This window comes from Lissotriton helveticus, chromosome 11, assembly GCF_964261635.1.
Source record: "Lissotriton helveticus chromosome 11, aLisHel1.1, whole genome shotgun sequence".
NCBI classification, from domain to species: Eukaryota; Metazoa; Chordata; class Amphibia; order Caudata; family Salamandridae; genus Lissotriton; species Lissotriton helveticus.
In genome coordinates, this window is record NC_136072.1 from 54,556,919 (window position 1) to 54,570,437 (window position 13,519).

At 40.9% G+C, this 13,519-nt stretch overlaps 1 protein-coding gene across 1 annotated transcript in view; it reads left to right on the top strand.

Moving 5' to 3' along the window:
- LOC144792908 (acetylcholine receptor subunit delta-like) overlaps window positions 1-13,519 on the top strand; it is a 120,493-nt gene that overhangs the window by 69,018 nt on the left and 37,956 nt on the right. Inside the window, exons 5-8 of the mRNA XM_078668111.1 lie at window positions 3,902-4,057; window positions 6,436-6,551; window positions 9,274-9,474; window positions 10,564-10,675. Of these exons, the coding sequence (XP_078524237.1) occupies window positions 3,902-4,057; window positions 6,436-6,551; window positions 9,274-9,474; window positions 10,564-10,675 (585 nt within the window). The remainder of the gene's footprint in view (window positions 1-3,901; window positions 4,058-6,435; window positions 6,552-9,273; window positions 9,475-10,563; window positions 10,676-13,519) is intronic.

Consider the following 13,519-nt stretch of genomic DNA (forward strand, 5'->3'; position numbering starts at 1 on the left):
CTCGGTATGATGGTATAGTGTAAAATATTGCTGGCCAAATCTTCCATAATAAAAGTATAATCTATAGCGGAACTATGTTTCAGATTTTTAAAAGTCGGTACTGTTAATGCATTTTCTGTGGAGGTTTTACTTAGGATCACTGAGACTAAATGACATATTTTCACAGCAAAATTGGGCCATATTACTACCCTGCTTTTCAGAAGTATTAGTTATGATTGAATGAAAGTTAAAATCCCCAGAGACAATTAAGCTGCTGTTTGGAAGCTGACGTTTAGGAGTTTTGATTTTCTGCAATGAGAACAATTAAGTATTTAATATTTCACTGCCTAATCAGGTACATATTGAGAATTATCACCGGGGAATGAAAGTGTAGTTTAATGTACTGCAGCCAATTCAATTGAAAATCAATTGCCTCAATCTTGACAGCAAAACTAAAAGTAATGTAAAAGGAAAGACTTATTTAGGTCAACCTTGCTGTGATGAGCGGGTGCCTGGAATGCTTAATTATTAGAAACCAATAATTAGTAGGTTTTGTTCTTTCCAAATTTCCAGAAACATCAAAATATTGAAAGTTCGTAGAAAGATTAGGGTATCTGATTCATCCATCAAATTTGCCAGCTCATGTACATTCCAGCACCATAATTGTGTATGTTTTTCCGGCATACTACTCATTCAAACATCAACCCATGCCACCAGATTTTGTTTCAGACAAAATGCTGGGAAGCCCTGTCCAGTCCTCATGAATTTCCTTTTTTTCTTGAGATTTGTTAACAAGTAAGTACTCCTGGGAAAAAAGTCTGAATTGCGAGACCTGAAGTAACAGAGAGGTCATCTGGTTTACAGTTACACTGATCTTTGTGATAGTAAATGAATCTTCATTTTTAGAGGTTCTACATTGACAAGTAAAGTTGGATTTTTTGGGACAGCAGGTATTTTAACCACAATATCCCAATCAGCAAAAAAACGATCTACTTTAATATAGCCTTATAGCCCGCCATAGCAGGCTATACCGGCCAATAAAGACACGCTCCAGCGTTTAACAAGGAAGCAGGACATTAATGGCCAGTATAGCCCAGCTATGAAGGGCTATAAGGCTGTTAGAACATTCTGTCAATAGAGGGCAGAATGTTTCAACAAATAAAACAAAGGCTTCAGGAGCCCGACTGAAATCCCCTCGGGCTCTGAGAGGCCTTTGTTCAAACAACATTGGAATGTTGCTCTGCAGGCTTTTACTGACCCTTAGAAGCATGGGCATTCCAATGTTCTAATATACTTTATTTGCAATATCACTAATAGACAAACAGTAATGGTGGATTCACATGAAGGTGTAGATGCATCCTGCTTGAATTAAACAAATACAAGGTCATCAGGCGAGTTGTAAAATCTGACCCCTCCAAAGTTTGTCTTGCCCTACTATTGATTAGGTTGGGGTGGGAATAGTAAACATTATCCCCCCGTAGTCTGGCATTTTCCCCACTCTTGTAGGAATAGTAAATCTTATCCCTCCAATGTCCAATACTTTCATCAGTGTTGAAGTGATTTGAGTGGAAATATTAAGTGTGTCTCATCCCCAGAGGCAAACACTTTCCCTATTGTTAGGCAGGTTGGTGTAAGAATAGTTAATCTGTCGCCCTCCAAAGTCCAACACTTTCCCTTCTGTAGCTTGGGTTGGAGAGGGAACAGAATTTTTTGCTTGAGGAAAGGAATACTTCCCATACTGAATTTTAGGTTGAAGTGGGAATGCAGGCAGAACACTCCATTTACTTAAGTAGAGGGTGCCCGAAGAAATGGGAGAACGTTTGAGGGTGCTAGCAAGCATTCTGGGGCCTGTAGGGAAGGGTAGTCCATTGACGAAGCTTCTGCTCTGTCGCCTCCAGTAAAGCCTTAAGGTGGTTCACTGGATAAATGTATATCTTACAATCCGAATCCAAAGTATGTATCTGACAGGTTAATTTGCTGAGCACAATTAATAAAAAGAGTTATAAAAAAAAATTGTAGGCCAACCTTGTAAGCATAAGTCCCAGTTACTTGTGGTTGTTACTAATGGTAACGTATGGATTTCAAGACACAACATCATTACTTGTATGACACAAGATCAAGATGTTGTGGTGCCTGTGACCGTGTGCCTTGGTGTACACAATCAGAATGATGCAGATAGTAAACATTTTCAAAAAACAATATCCTAGCCATGATGGGGGTGGTTAGAAAATGTCCATGGCTACCATATCCATGAAGTTACTCCTCTTCATCACTGGTGTAGCTTCCATTTTCTCCTGGTGTCTCAGGAACACAGTCCTGTAGAAAGGAAGAGGGTAAGACATTAGAACATGAAACTATGTGTATGAGTACTTTCTGGTGAGCGTGAGTACTCAAAGCATGGCTCATTAAGCCACTCATGATTTGCATATGCAAATTGTTAGTGGGATATTGCAGATCTCCTCATACGTAATGCTGCATCATAGGTTACCTGTATTCAGTAAAATGCAAGAACACATTTCTTCCCATAAGTAGATCTCTGCTAACATATGTACATGTGTCAACCAGGACACCTGGGTGTATCTAGACCAGTAGTTCTTACACCAGGGTGCATGGACCCCAGGGGTTTGAGATGCCTTTTCTGGGGGTGAGACACGTACTGGATTTTTCAGTAGGCAAGTACTCAAACACAGCACTTAAATTCTCCACACCTTTGTATGTATTAATATGATATGTTAGCAATTACTGTACTATACACACAAAAATATATTTTAACGTCTTTCAACTTCTCTCCGTGTAGTTATGCAGAGACAATGAGGGGAAAGTACTGCAGGTTTGTTTGAATTCAGTTAACTATTAAAGGAAACAAAGGTCCTAAGGATGAGTTGATTAAATCCACAATGAAGTTATAGACTAGAATCAGTGCTATACTCTCAGTTCCTATACCTAGCCGGGTAAGGAATATTTATTCAAATCAATAGAAAGATAGAACGCCTTGGAAAGGCCATTTATAAGCATTAGATAGGGCACAATCCTGTACCTATCCAAGAGTAAGAAAACATATAGTTAGGAAAAAGTAGAAAAAGTAAGGGAAAGAAATAGCATGCATAAACGTTGGAGCCAATTGTCTCTTGCAACTGGTTATATAATACAGCAAGCTTTGACAAACAGTTACTGCAATCTTGTGAACACAATGGATATATTGCAGAACTATTTTAACCGTCGACGTTTCGATCCCCTGGCTCCTAGTAAACCGGGATCATCATCAGGACTATGTGATCAGTTGCCTGTTTTGTAATTATGAACGCCTGCCAGTGTCCACGGTTTGGCCTGGGTCAGGCGCTGGTGAGGATTGCGAATTGTCAGGGCTTCGCTCGGAATTGCGTAAGCCGGGCGGTGTGAAACCCTTATGTTTCAATGTACGGGCTTAGATGGGGATCCAAAGGGCCATGAATCCAGGTGGGAGTCCTCCAGGGTAGTTGGGTTCCTGGTTTAGGAGTATGGTGCTCCTACGGTCTTGGAAATGCCACTGTCGGGCGGCTTTCCTGACGAGTGAACTTCTGTTTGGTTAAGGCATTGAACTGACGAGCTCGTGGATGAAGCACCTGTACGCCAGTGAGTGGTACCGGACCTGATATACGGTTTGGCAGCCTACTCAGCAAACCCCAAAGTAAAAGACTGTATTCTCTACTGATGACGGTTAATAAACCAGAAACACGTGTCTAGAGATCAGCACTATCTGCACCAAACTTGAAGTTGGTGGTAATTAGTGATTCCTTAAGGCCAAATTGCACTTTTTTGGTGCTTTCTACCTTGCATTTAAGGAATAGCAAAATTTGCGATTCCTTAAATGCAATCGCAAAATAAGGAATCGCAAATTGTGAGAAATATATATATTTATTTTTCTTTTTTCCCTTCCTGCCAGCAATGACGCAGTCTTCAATGTAGCTTACTACTGCAACGTGTTGGTCTCCAATGACGGCTTTATGTCCTGGCAACCCCCATCCATCTTCCGCAGCACGTGCCCCATCAACGTCAATTTTTTTCCTTTCGATTGGCAGAACTGCTCCTTGAAGTTCAGGTAAAATTTGGCTCCTATATACACAAAGATAATTAATGTGGTCAAAGCCAAAATCAAAATGAGACTTGAAGCACACTGCAGAAGTTTTGCTTATCTGATTATCTAGCATTCCTACTGACTGCAAGGTATGGGACTGAATTGAGATTGAAACCTAATGTCTTATTCATAACCCCATACAGTGTGCGCCTGTTTTTTGAAACGTGTGCATACATCAGTGGTGGCCCACAAAGATAAAGAGTGGTGAGGCGGGTGGAGGGTTGTGGGGAGGGCTGCAGGTGGAGTGTGTGGGAGCGCGCACAGCAGCGGACGGTTTAATAATAAAAATTAAAAAATTAAAAAACGCACCTGATGATGCTGGCTTCCTCGTGCCCCTCTGCATCCAGTTCCTGGTCCCAGCAGTCCTTGGGACAGCATCACTGACTCCCCATCCAATACGTGCACTCCACTGAGCAGCGTGGTAATTGGCCTGTATGGGCTGTATTAACACTCGCTCAGCCACATGAAATCTGTGCTGTTGCTCCAACTCAGCTGGGCAATACAGCTGGGTTAGAGAATCCTAAGTGCGCATGTCAGTTTGGCCAGCCTAAGACAGCCAGATAAACTGACACATATACTTAAAAGTGCACCAACACTCTCCTCCCCCTCACATGCCCAGCCTCACCCCTCTGTGCACATTCAGATGAGCCTCTGCTGGTGTAACCACAGCTACACACACAACACACAACACACCGTCTTGTAGTCACCCTCTCTCTCTCTGGCCCAACATTGCAGTTACACTCTCCTTTTCTGGCCCGACATTGCCATCAAGGGGTATTGGTGACATCATAAACCCAGAAACCCATTACTCATTAATTGGCGCGAGCGGAAATTATGTTACTCAACAAAAGGCTTTACTTTGTATTGACCACCAAAATATTATTTAAATTAAAAACTGAACTTTTGTTTTGTTGTTCTTAGTAGAGTCCTATTAAAATAGTAGTCTCTAAGAATATTAGAGCCATGAAAACACAAGATCAACATAATTCTTTAACATACTTGAGTATGTTATTTCTTCCTTTAGTAATATTATATGGAGGATGATGACAGCGGCAGCCGGCACAGGTAAATGCGGTGTGGCAGGGGTGGGTTGATTGGGAGCGGAGAAGTCAACAGACGACGGAATAGGTATAATTAAATAAATAAATAATACCTATTCCGCCGTCTGTCAGCATCAACCTGCCCCGCATCACCAGGCTGATAAATGGAATAATGAAATTTATAACCACCTCTCCAATTGAGAGCATTAATTACTTTGGGTTGGCACATAAGCCTCCACCTAGAATTCAGACTACAACAAATGTTACCACTGAAAAATAAATGACAGGGGGTTTCTCAGAAGAATGAGTGTCTATTGTTAAACAATCAGAAACCTGGAACTCTAGAGATTTAAACTTTACCTGAGATATAGAAAACTGCAAAAAGCTACCAGGACAAACTATTGAGTTGGGCCTCCTCTCAGCAATTGAAGCCTGGTGAATTTATGCAATTGTCCTCCACCACCTGAATGAAGGTTTTAGACCTTACTTATTAGCTAATTTAACATAAATCACTTTCACAGGATCAAGGACAGTGTTAACCTCAAGATTATATGAGGCAATGCTTCCCAACCTATACCAGTTAGACAGAAAATAAATCAGAATATTCAATTAAATGAGCCTTAAATCAAAAATGCTTGGTACATAGAAATATTTTACTCTTAGACTTGACTTCATGGAATTCTGTTTACTGCTTTGGACTGAGCCTTGTGCTATTTTCCTATATACTTTTTAACATGTATTTCGACTAACTTTATGATTTAGCCTTCTGTATAGCCATTTAGGGCCAGATGTATCAAAGGGTTTTGCCCATTCTGTGTCTATGGGGAAATATGTTGATACATATGGCCCTTAATGTTTTATTAAACCTTCATGGTTTCTAGACTCTACTGGACTTAAGGGTCATTTAGCTGACTAGGCTGATTTATTTTCCATCTATCGGGTATCTCCAGAGTCATAACAGCAACCACACCCTCAGACTTGGATATACTCCAAGGGCCCGATTCACAAACGCCCTCGGCACTCGCGGCAGTGGCCTTGCAGTAGAGGCAGGTGTTTCTCGTTGAGGTTTCTCATTGCGAAGAACATTTGTGAATCGGGGTCCAAGTCCATAGCATTAGATGGGAGAATTGGAAAAAATTATATAGAGGAGATTTACAAAAGAGCAGCACAACTTACACAATAGAAGATGCTAACATATTTTTAGACCTCCATGATGGAAAGGGAGAAGACAGAGAGGATGGACATCTGGTTGCATTGAATACCCAGTAACAATCAACAGTCTCTGTTCCCGTTTTGGTTCAGCTCTCTAGCCTACAGTGCCAAGGAGATCACGATGAAGCTTCATGTAGACCACGACCCGGAAAAAGACAAGATGTACATGGTAGAGTTCATCATCATCGACACCGAGGCCTTCACAGGTGAGTAGACCCTTCGCTTTCAATCGGCCTTCCCAAAGCAAAAGGCAAAGTATTATTGTTTGAATTATTTATGTAAAACGTCTTGTGTGATTGAAGTTATCAGTGAAGGGACAGTACAATAAATGCCCTAAAAGAAAAGATAAGAGGAAAGGTTGAGGCAGAAGGATCCTGAGTTCAGTGAGGGAGTAGGATAGAAACAAATTACTAGTGGCTACGGAGGATCTGAACTGGGGGAAATCCATATAATAATATTTTATTTCAAAAGAATGTTTTTTTAATTCAACTTTAAAGTGATGTAAAGTATGAATTTCTAATAGAAATATTAGAAATATTTGACATTTATAATGCAACCATTTCTGGTAAATTTTCATGGGATTCTTTTGTATATGGTAATACCCCTCAACTCAACCCTTTATTGGTCTGGAGATGCTTATAAAAATTGCATCCTCTAAACCAAACCAAAGAGGACTTGTGGCCTGCTGGGTTCACTAAAATACTATTTAATTAATTTGTTTCTGAAACTCCACATTAAAGTTCATGTACAATAGAGTCTAGCTGATTGTGTGACATCACAAAGCCAGATAAAATGTGTAAGGTTGATTTTAAACTATCATTATTCCAGTATTTAACTGATAAATGATTTGCTATCAACTATTCAAGTGTATAGTTTCATATTAAAGTGGAACATACACTCCTACTAACATGACTTATGGGGTTTGCATGTTGTGTACCACACAGACAGTAAGTATGCCTTCCTCCTGTACCTTTCTAGTATTCCTGAGATGTAAAACGTGTATTCTGTGGCTGACTTTTCTTGATCTGTTCCTCTTTAGATGTCAAAATGTTTTTATTCACTAGTTGGAAGGGCTGTCAGGCTCAATTAAGACTGAGAGCGCAACTGCCTCTCATACGACTTATAGACCATCACAGTGCAGTGCCTTGCAGAGTAGGAAGTGTTAGGAGGCATTGTGTGCAGTATCCAACTCAGTGATGCTATTGCCCGTCTTTCAACCCTCAACCAGTGATCAAAAATATTAGAACACTGGAATGTTGGGAGCTCAATTGACCAGTGACCCCGAGGGGGTTTGAATCCCCTCAGGCTCATTGAGGCCTTTGTTTTATTTTTTAGCACATTCTGCCTTCTAGGGGCGGAATGTTCTAATAGCCTTATAGCCCTACATAGTTAGCTATACCAGCTTTAAAAGGCCCGCTCCATTCTTAAACGCTGGAGCGGGACTTTAATGGCTGGTATAGCCCACTACGGTGGGCTATTAGGCTATATGAGGGCCAGTGGTAGAAAGTGGGGAAGGGGGATTAAGATCAGAGAGAACACATAGACACAGGACTGTGACGGTGCACTGCCTGGGTTCTTGAACCTACCTGTCTATTGGAGAGAATTTGAATGTGACATAATTCTTCATCATTTATGACAGCTACGCCTACCTCTGGAGCCTGTTTTATTGCTGCCTTTTGAGATGCTTCCTTTGAATGTCATTGACCCAATCCTGATGATGACCCTGTGCTAAATTACTTGCAGGGGTCGAAACGTCAACCTTTTTATTATCTTTAAATGGCACTCACACAAACTATTAGGAATACCTCACGTCTCTGTCGACACTTTATCGGGCATGTATCCATGAGTTTATGAGATTCTGCTGCTATGGATTTGGTATTTGTGCATTTCCACCTCACTCATAAGAAACCACAACTCTTTGTGTTGGTTATATTACCCAGATTGCTAGGGATTTAGGGTCACCCTTTGAACATTAGTGCAATTTGACTTCTGATGAGAAGATGCTTAGCAATTCAGTAAACCTGCAGGAACAACTGGTCCCTGTGTCTCCAAGAACAAGGTCCATACTTCTCACAAAGATTATCTACTTGACCTACAGCATCACGGGCACGGTAGAACTTGCCTGACTCATAATCTTTGAAATAGTGCCACAGACCTCCCCCTAACAATGGTTTAAGCTGCAGTAAACTATGTCCTTGCCTATGGCTATAGGTGTGTGCTTGGTGAAAGCTTTCCTAGTTATTTTTCTCTTTCTATTGCCAAAAGATGGAAGTTGAAGATATTGAAGGCTTTTAAATGGAATCATCAGGGGGTTCAAATGTTTCATTTTCTAACTCACTGAAGTTATTTACCTGGTGTGCGAAGTTACACAGGAAGAGTGATTTTAAGATGGAATATTGAGCCAGACATTTCCAATGTAAGTGAGATGGGCGTATGTGTAGTTCAGGCCTCGTCAGGTAATCATGTGACAACATTTTAGGTATTATTTTATACATCATATGAGTAGGAGGCCCAGGCAAAATTTGACTTACGCTTTGTAATTTGCATAATCTTGGGTCAATTGTGTTAGCTTATTATGCGAAATTCCCCAAATTACTCCATTATTACATCATGTAATTATGCCACCATTCGTGGCAAAAAAATAGCATGGGAGTGCAGGAACTTTGCGAACAACCAGAAAGCAAGCAGGCGCTGTTATCTGCAATATTGTTCCTTATGCCTTTTTACTGCAAACCTTGATGCAAGGACTCATGTCGCGCCAAAATATAGCAATAAATTACGGATTCACATTAGCGTAATTATGCATAATTCACACTATTTCTTCCTAAATCACAATTTCGCAGACGCCTAAGAGTAGCCATCAAGGCATCCAGCTTCAAAGAGACAACCCCTTCTACCTTTGACTTTCTGATATTTCTCCTCCACCAGAAAATGGCGAGTGGGAGATAGTTCATCGACCAGCCAAGATGAATATCGACAAAAGTGTACCGATGGACAGCAACAAGTACCAGGACGTCACATTCTACCTTATCATCAAACGCAAGCCCCTCTTCTATGTCATCAACATCCTCACACCCTCCATCCTCATCGCCTGCTTGGCCAACTTCGTCTTTTACCTGCCCGCAGACAGTGAGTTATGAAGTAATGAGGGTGGATTATTTGCATGGCGCTGCGCGTGTGCACATGTGCTGTCGGTGGGTGGAGGGGCATGAGGGAGAGGAAGGGGGGCTCCAATTTAGCTATCAGATCTGGGGATCCATGTTCTCACCTGCACCAAGCAACATTCTGTAGGTGTGTAGAGGCAAATTCTTGGGTCATTCCAAATTGAGATTGTTCTAACATGAATTTTAAAAAAGTGGAGTATTGAATCATGATTTTGATTGGTGAGCGCTATTTGATCCAACCAATCAGAATTGGATTTTACTGAACTCCTTTTGCAACTTGAAATACAATGAGCGTGAACAGGGATTGCATTCTCCAGATGGTAACGTAAAAACTTTTAGATTTCTGTGTTTGCCAGATTTCTGGGTCCTTAAAACATCCATAATATGGTGAAAAGGACCCCTCCCAGCTTTGGGCCCCGGTGCCGCTGCACCTGCTGCTCCATTGATAACTACACCCCTGTGTCATAGTACAGCTTTGGCCCTTGGGTGATGTTGCAAATTAGGGGATCATTCTGCCACAGTATAGATGTTAGTCCAGAATACCTTTCCCATATAAAGCTTTGTATCAAGTGTATTTCATATTATTTTTCACTAAAAGTGTATTTGTCCCTAAATAATTCCACTTAAATCCTAATAGGTTTGGAGGGGGCAGTGATAATGGGAATGCAAGTCTATAGCTGGGTACCAAAGAACGTAAGTGTTGTGTAGTGCTGGAAGGGGTAAAGCTAAATTTGTTGGCCATGGAAACCTGTGTGAGACACTGGGAGATATAGGGAACAAAAAGCACATTATTAAGATATATGTTTGCGAAAAATGGCCAAGTAAAGAAAGTAATGCCATGCAGCGGCTACTCTGATACAGTCACAGTCTAGGGCCAATAGTATTGAGAAAATTAAACTAAAGGGGCAGGCCCTGCACTGCCCCAATCATACATCAGCGGACGCTACCAGACAGCAGTCACCTGGGTGTCCTGTCTTGCCCAATGGTTCTGTTTCTCTTTCAATTCCTTCCCTGTTCTAGGACTTCTTTTCAAATGTAGTCTCCTTCCTTCCAGGTGGGGAGAAGATGACAGTGTCCATATCTGTCCTGCTGGCCCAGTCTGTCTTCTTGCTCCTGATCTCCAAGCGTCTGCCGGAAACCTCCCTGGCTATTCCACTCATCGGCAAGTGAGTACTGTGGTGCGCAATGGCCTTTGGGTTTGAAATGTTGACTTTAAGTAGAGGCCTTTATTTCTAAAGAGGACAATTTATTTTAGTTTTTGTATTTTTTAAAGTCCAAACCAGTGGGTTTTTTTTTCACTATCCATTGACAGTACCTTATGTTAGACTTCTGAGGTACCAGCCGGAACAGATGGTATTTTACTGTCATGCACAGGTTGAATAGTGGGGAGGATATCCAAAGCATTTGTTATGATCTTGTTGTATATAGCTTACAGTGGAAGCCATTAGCATGAATAACAGGATCTGAATCTGGTAATTCACTGTAGTGACATCACAAAAGTGATAAACCAAAGTGAACATGGAGGCCAAATTTTTTATATAGTATTTTTCTTAAATTATATATATGGTCCTCTCTTTACTCTTCTGTGCCTGGATATATTTTGGAAGCACGGGAACCTGATTTAGGTGGAGTACATACAACATAAAATTAAATGTGGCCAAAATGTGATTAAAGTGGATGTTATTCCCATCAGGGTTCTGAGTGACGCCATAAACACCTTTGGCTTTGATCTTGTTGTCTATTTCCTCAACAACATCATGATTATTCACATTTACCCATCTTTATGTTATGTAAGGTTTCTATTGGAAACCTCTATCATGAATACCACATTCTACATCTGGTCATTCACTGCTATGATGAACACCAGTGGGAAACAAAAGGTGGTCAAAAGTAAAGAACAGGGATGCGTTTCACTTGGAGGTACTCAGGGCCAGATGTAGGTAAAGTCAATTTTGCGAGTCCTTAATAGTTATTTTTACAGAATCGCTATTAAGGACTCGTAAAATGGAATGTGTGTAGGAATCGCAAAAATAATTGCGATTCCTTAATATTCCTTAATTGCGAATCGCAAATTGAGATTCCCAATCAAGGAATACCTTCCGATTCATTCCTATGGACCAAGGGGCCCAAAGGAATTAATGGGATTTGCGCACGCAATTTGCAAGTAAACAAGAGGTACTCGCAAATTGCGTGCGCAGTTTCAAGGGTACAAGAATTCCAAAAGGACACCCTGTTGCACCCCTGAAATGTGCCTGTGTGCACATGTGGCGCACACACATGCCCTAAGGGCATGTATTTGTGCCACATGGCACTTTCAAAAAAGCAAAAAAGTTTTTTTTTTAATGGAAATCGCAAAATACCACCAACTTGAAGTTGGTGGTAATTTGCGATTTCTTAAGGCAATATCGCAATTTGCGATGCACACTAGCATAGCATTTAGGGAATCGCAAACTGCGATTCTCTAAATGATTGCGCAAACTAAGGAATCCCAATTTTTGCGATTCCTTATGTTGCGAGTAGGTATTTGCCTACCTACATTGCACACAGCCAAATTGTGATCGCAAACGCTGAAATTCTGTGAATTTCATCGTTTGCAATCACAATTTGGCTTCCTACATATGGCCCTTAGTGACATGCTGGTCAAGATTTGCTATCATTGTATATTTGATGCCAGTCAGAACACCTTAGTGAAAAATATCCCAATAATTTACTATTAACCCTTTACAACTCTTTAAATGTTCTTAATGTTTTAAGGTACTAAAGATATTTGTAGGAGTCTTAGATAGGGACCCAGGATGTTTGAAATGATAAAATGAGTAGCCTCATGAAGCCGCTCAAGTTGATGTCAACCAATGACCTTTGGATTATCTTAACAGGAAGTAGCCAGTCCAGGATGCTCTTAATGAAGTTGTTTCAGAGTGCTCCACACATTATTCTCTAGTCCTGGAATTCTGGAATAAATGACCAATAATAATGATTTCATCTTAAAAAAATAGATCTATCTGGGATGTCAAATTCAAATGAGAATGAATCTTTAGAAGGTCTATAAATCACTATAAGAGAAATTGCCTCAGGGGGGTTGGTAGAATCTTAACCTCCAGGGGTGGCATTTAAAAAAGAAGGACATACATTTTCATCCACACATCTAATCACTTTGAATGGATTCAAATTTAAATTCACATCATTTTCCAAATTACTCCTGGAATGCTGGCCCAGAGTCACATCTTAGAAAGCATACTATGGCTTTATAGGTCTCTGCCGAGGGCTATACATGTTGTTAAAGGCCCTGAACCCCATAAGGAGGAAGAGGGCCTTTAACAACCGGTATAGCCCAAGGCAAAAAGGCAATTAGGCTACTGGAAAATTCCACCTTCTAAGGGTAGAATGTTCTAAATTAAAAAGGGAGAAAGGTAAAACAAAAATTTGAAAAGTTTGAGCTTCAGGTTTATACTGGCCATTAGAAGCCTGGAGCTACTCCATTGTACTCATTGGAACTCCCAACATTCCAATGTTCTAATTTAGGAGATGTTTTATCAACTCCTGGCTAGGCCTGTGTATTACCTCTATGTTGGCATTGGTTTTAATATAGCCTTATAGCCCTCCTGTAAGTAGCTATACCGGCCATTAAAGGCCCGCTCCAGTGTTAAAGGCCCGAACCGAAGGTGAGTGTCTTTAACTAGGGAGTAGGCTTTTAATGGCGGGTGTAGTCTGCTATAGAGGGCTATAAGGCTATTAGAACATTCCACCTATAGAAGGCAGAATGTTCTAATGAGTAAAATAAAGGCCTCACAGAGCACCAGGAGCTGAAGTCCCCTCAGGCTCCATGAGGCCTTTGTTCACAGCAACAGCTGTGAAAGGAAAGCATTTGAAAGTTGATGCTCCGGCATCTGCCAGCCATTTGATGCCCAGAGCACTCCATTGTCTTCAGTGAAGCTCACAACATCCCAGTGTTCTAATTGTAGATTGTGCACAGTCATGCATGCTGAAATGGCGTCACTTTTGAGAAATGG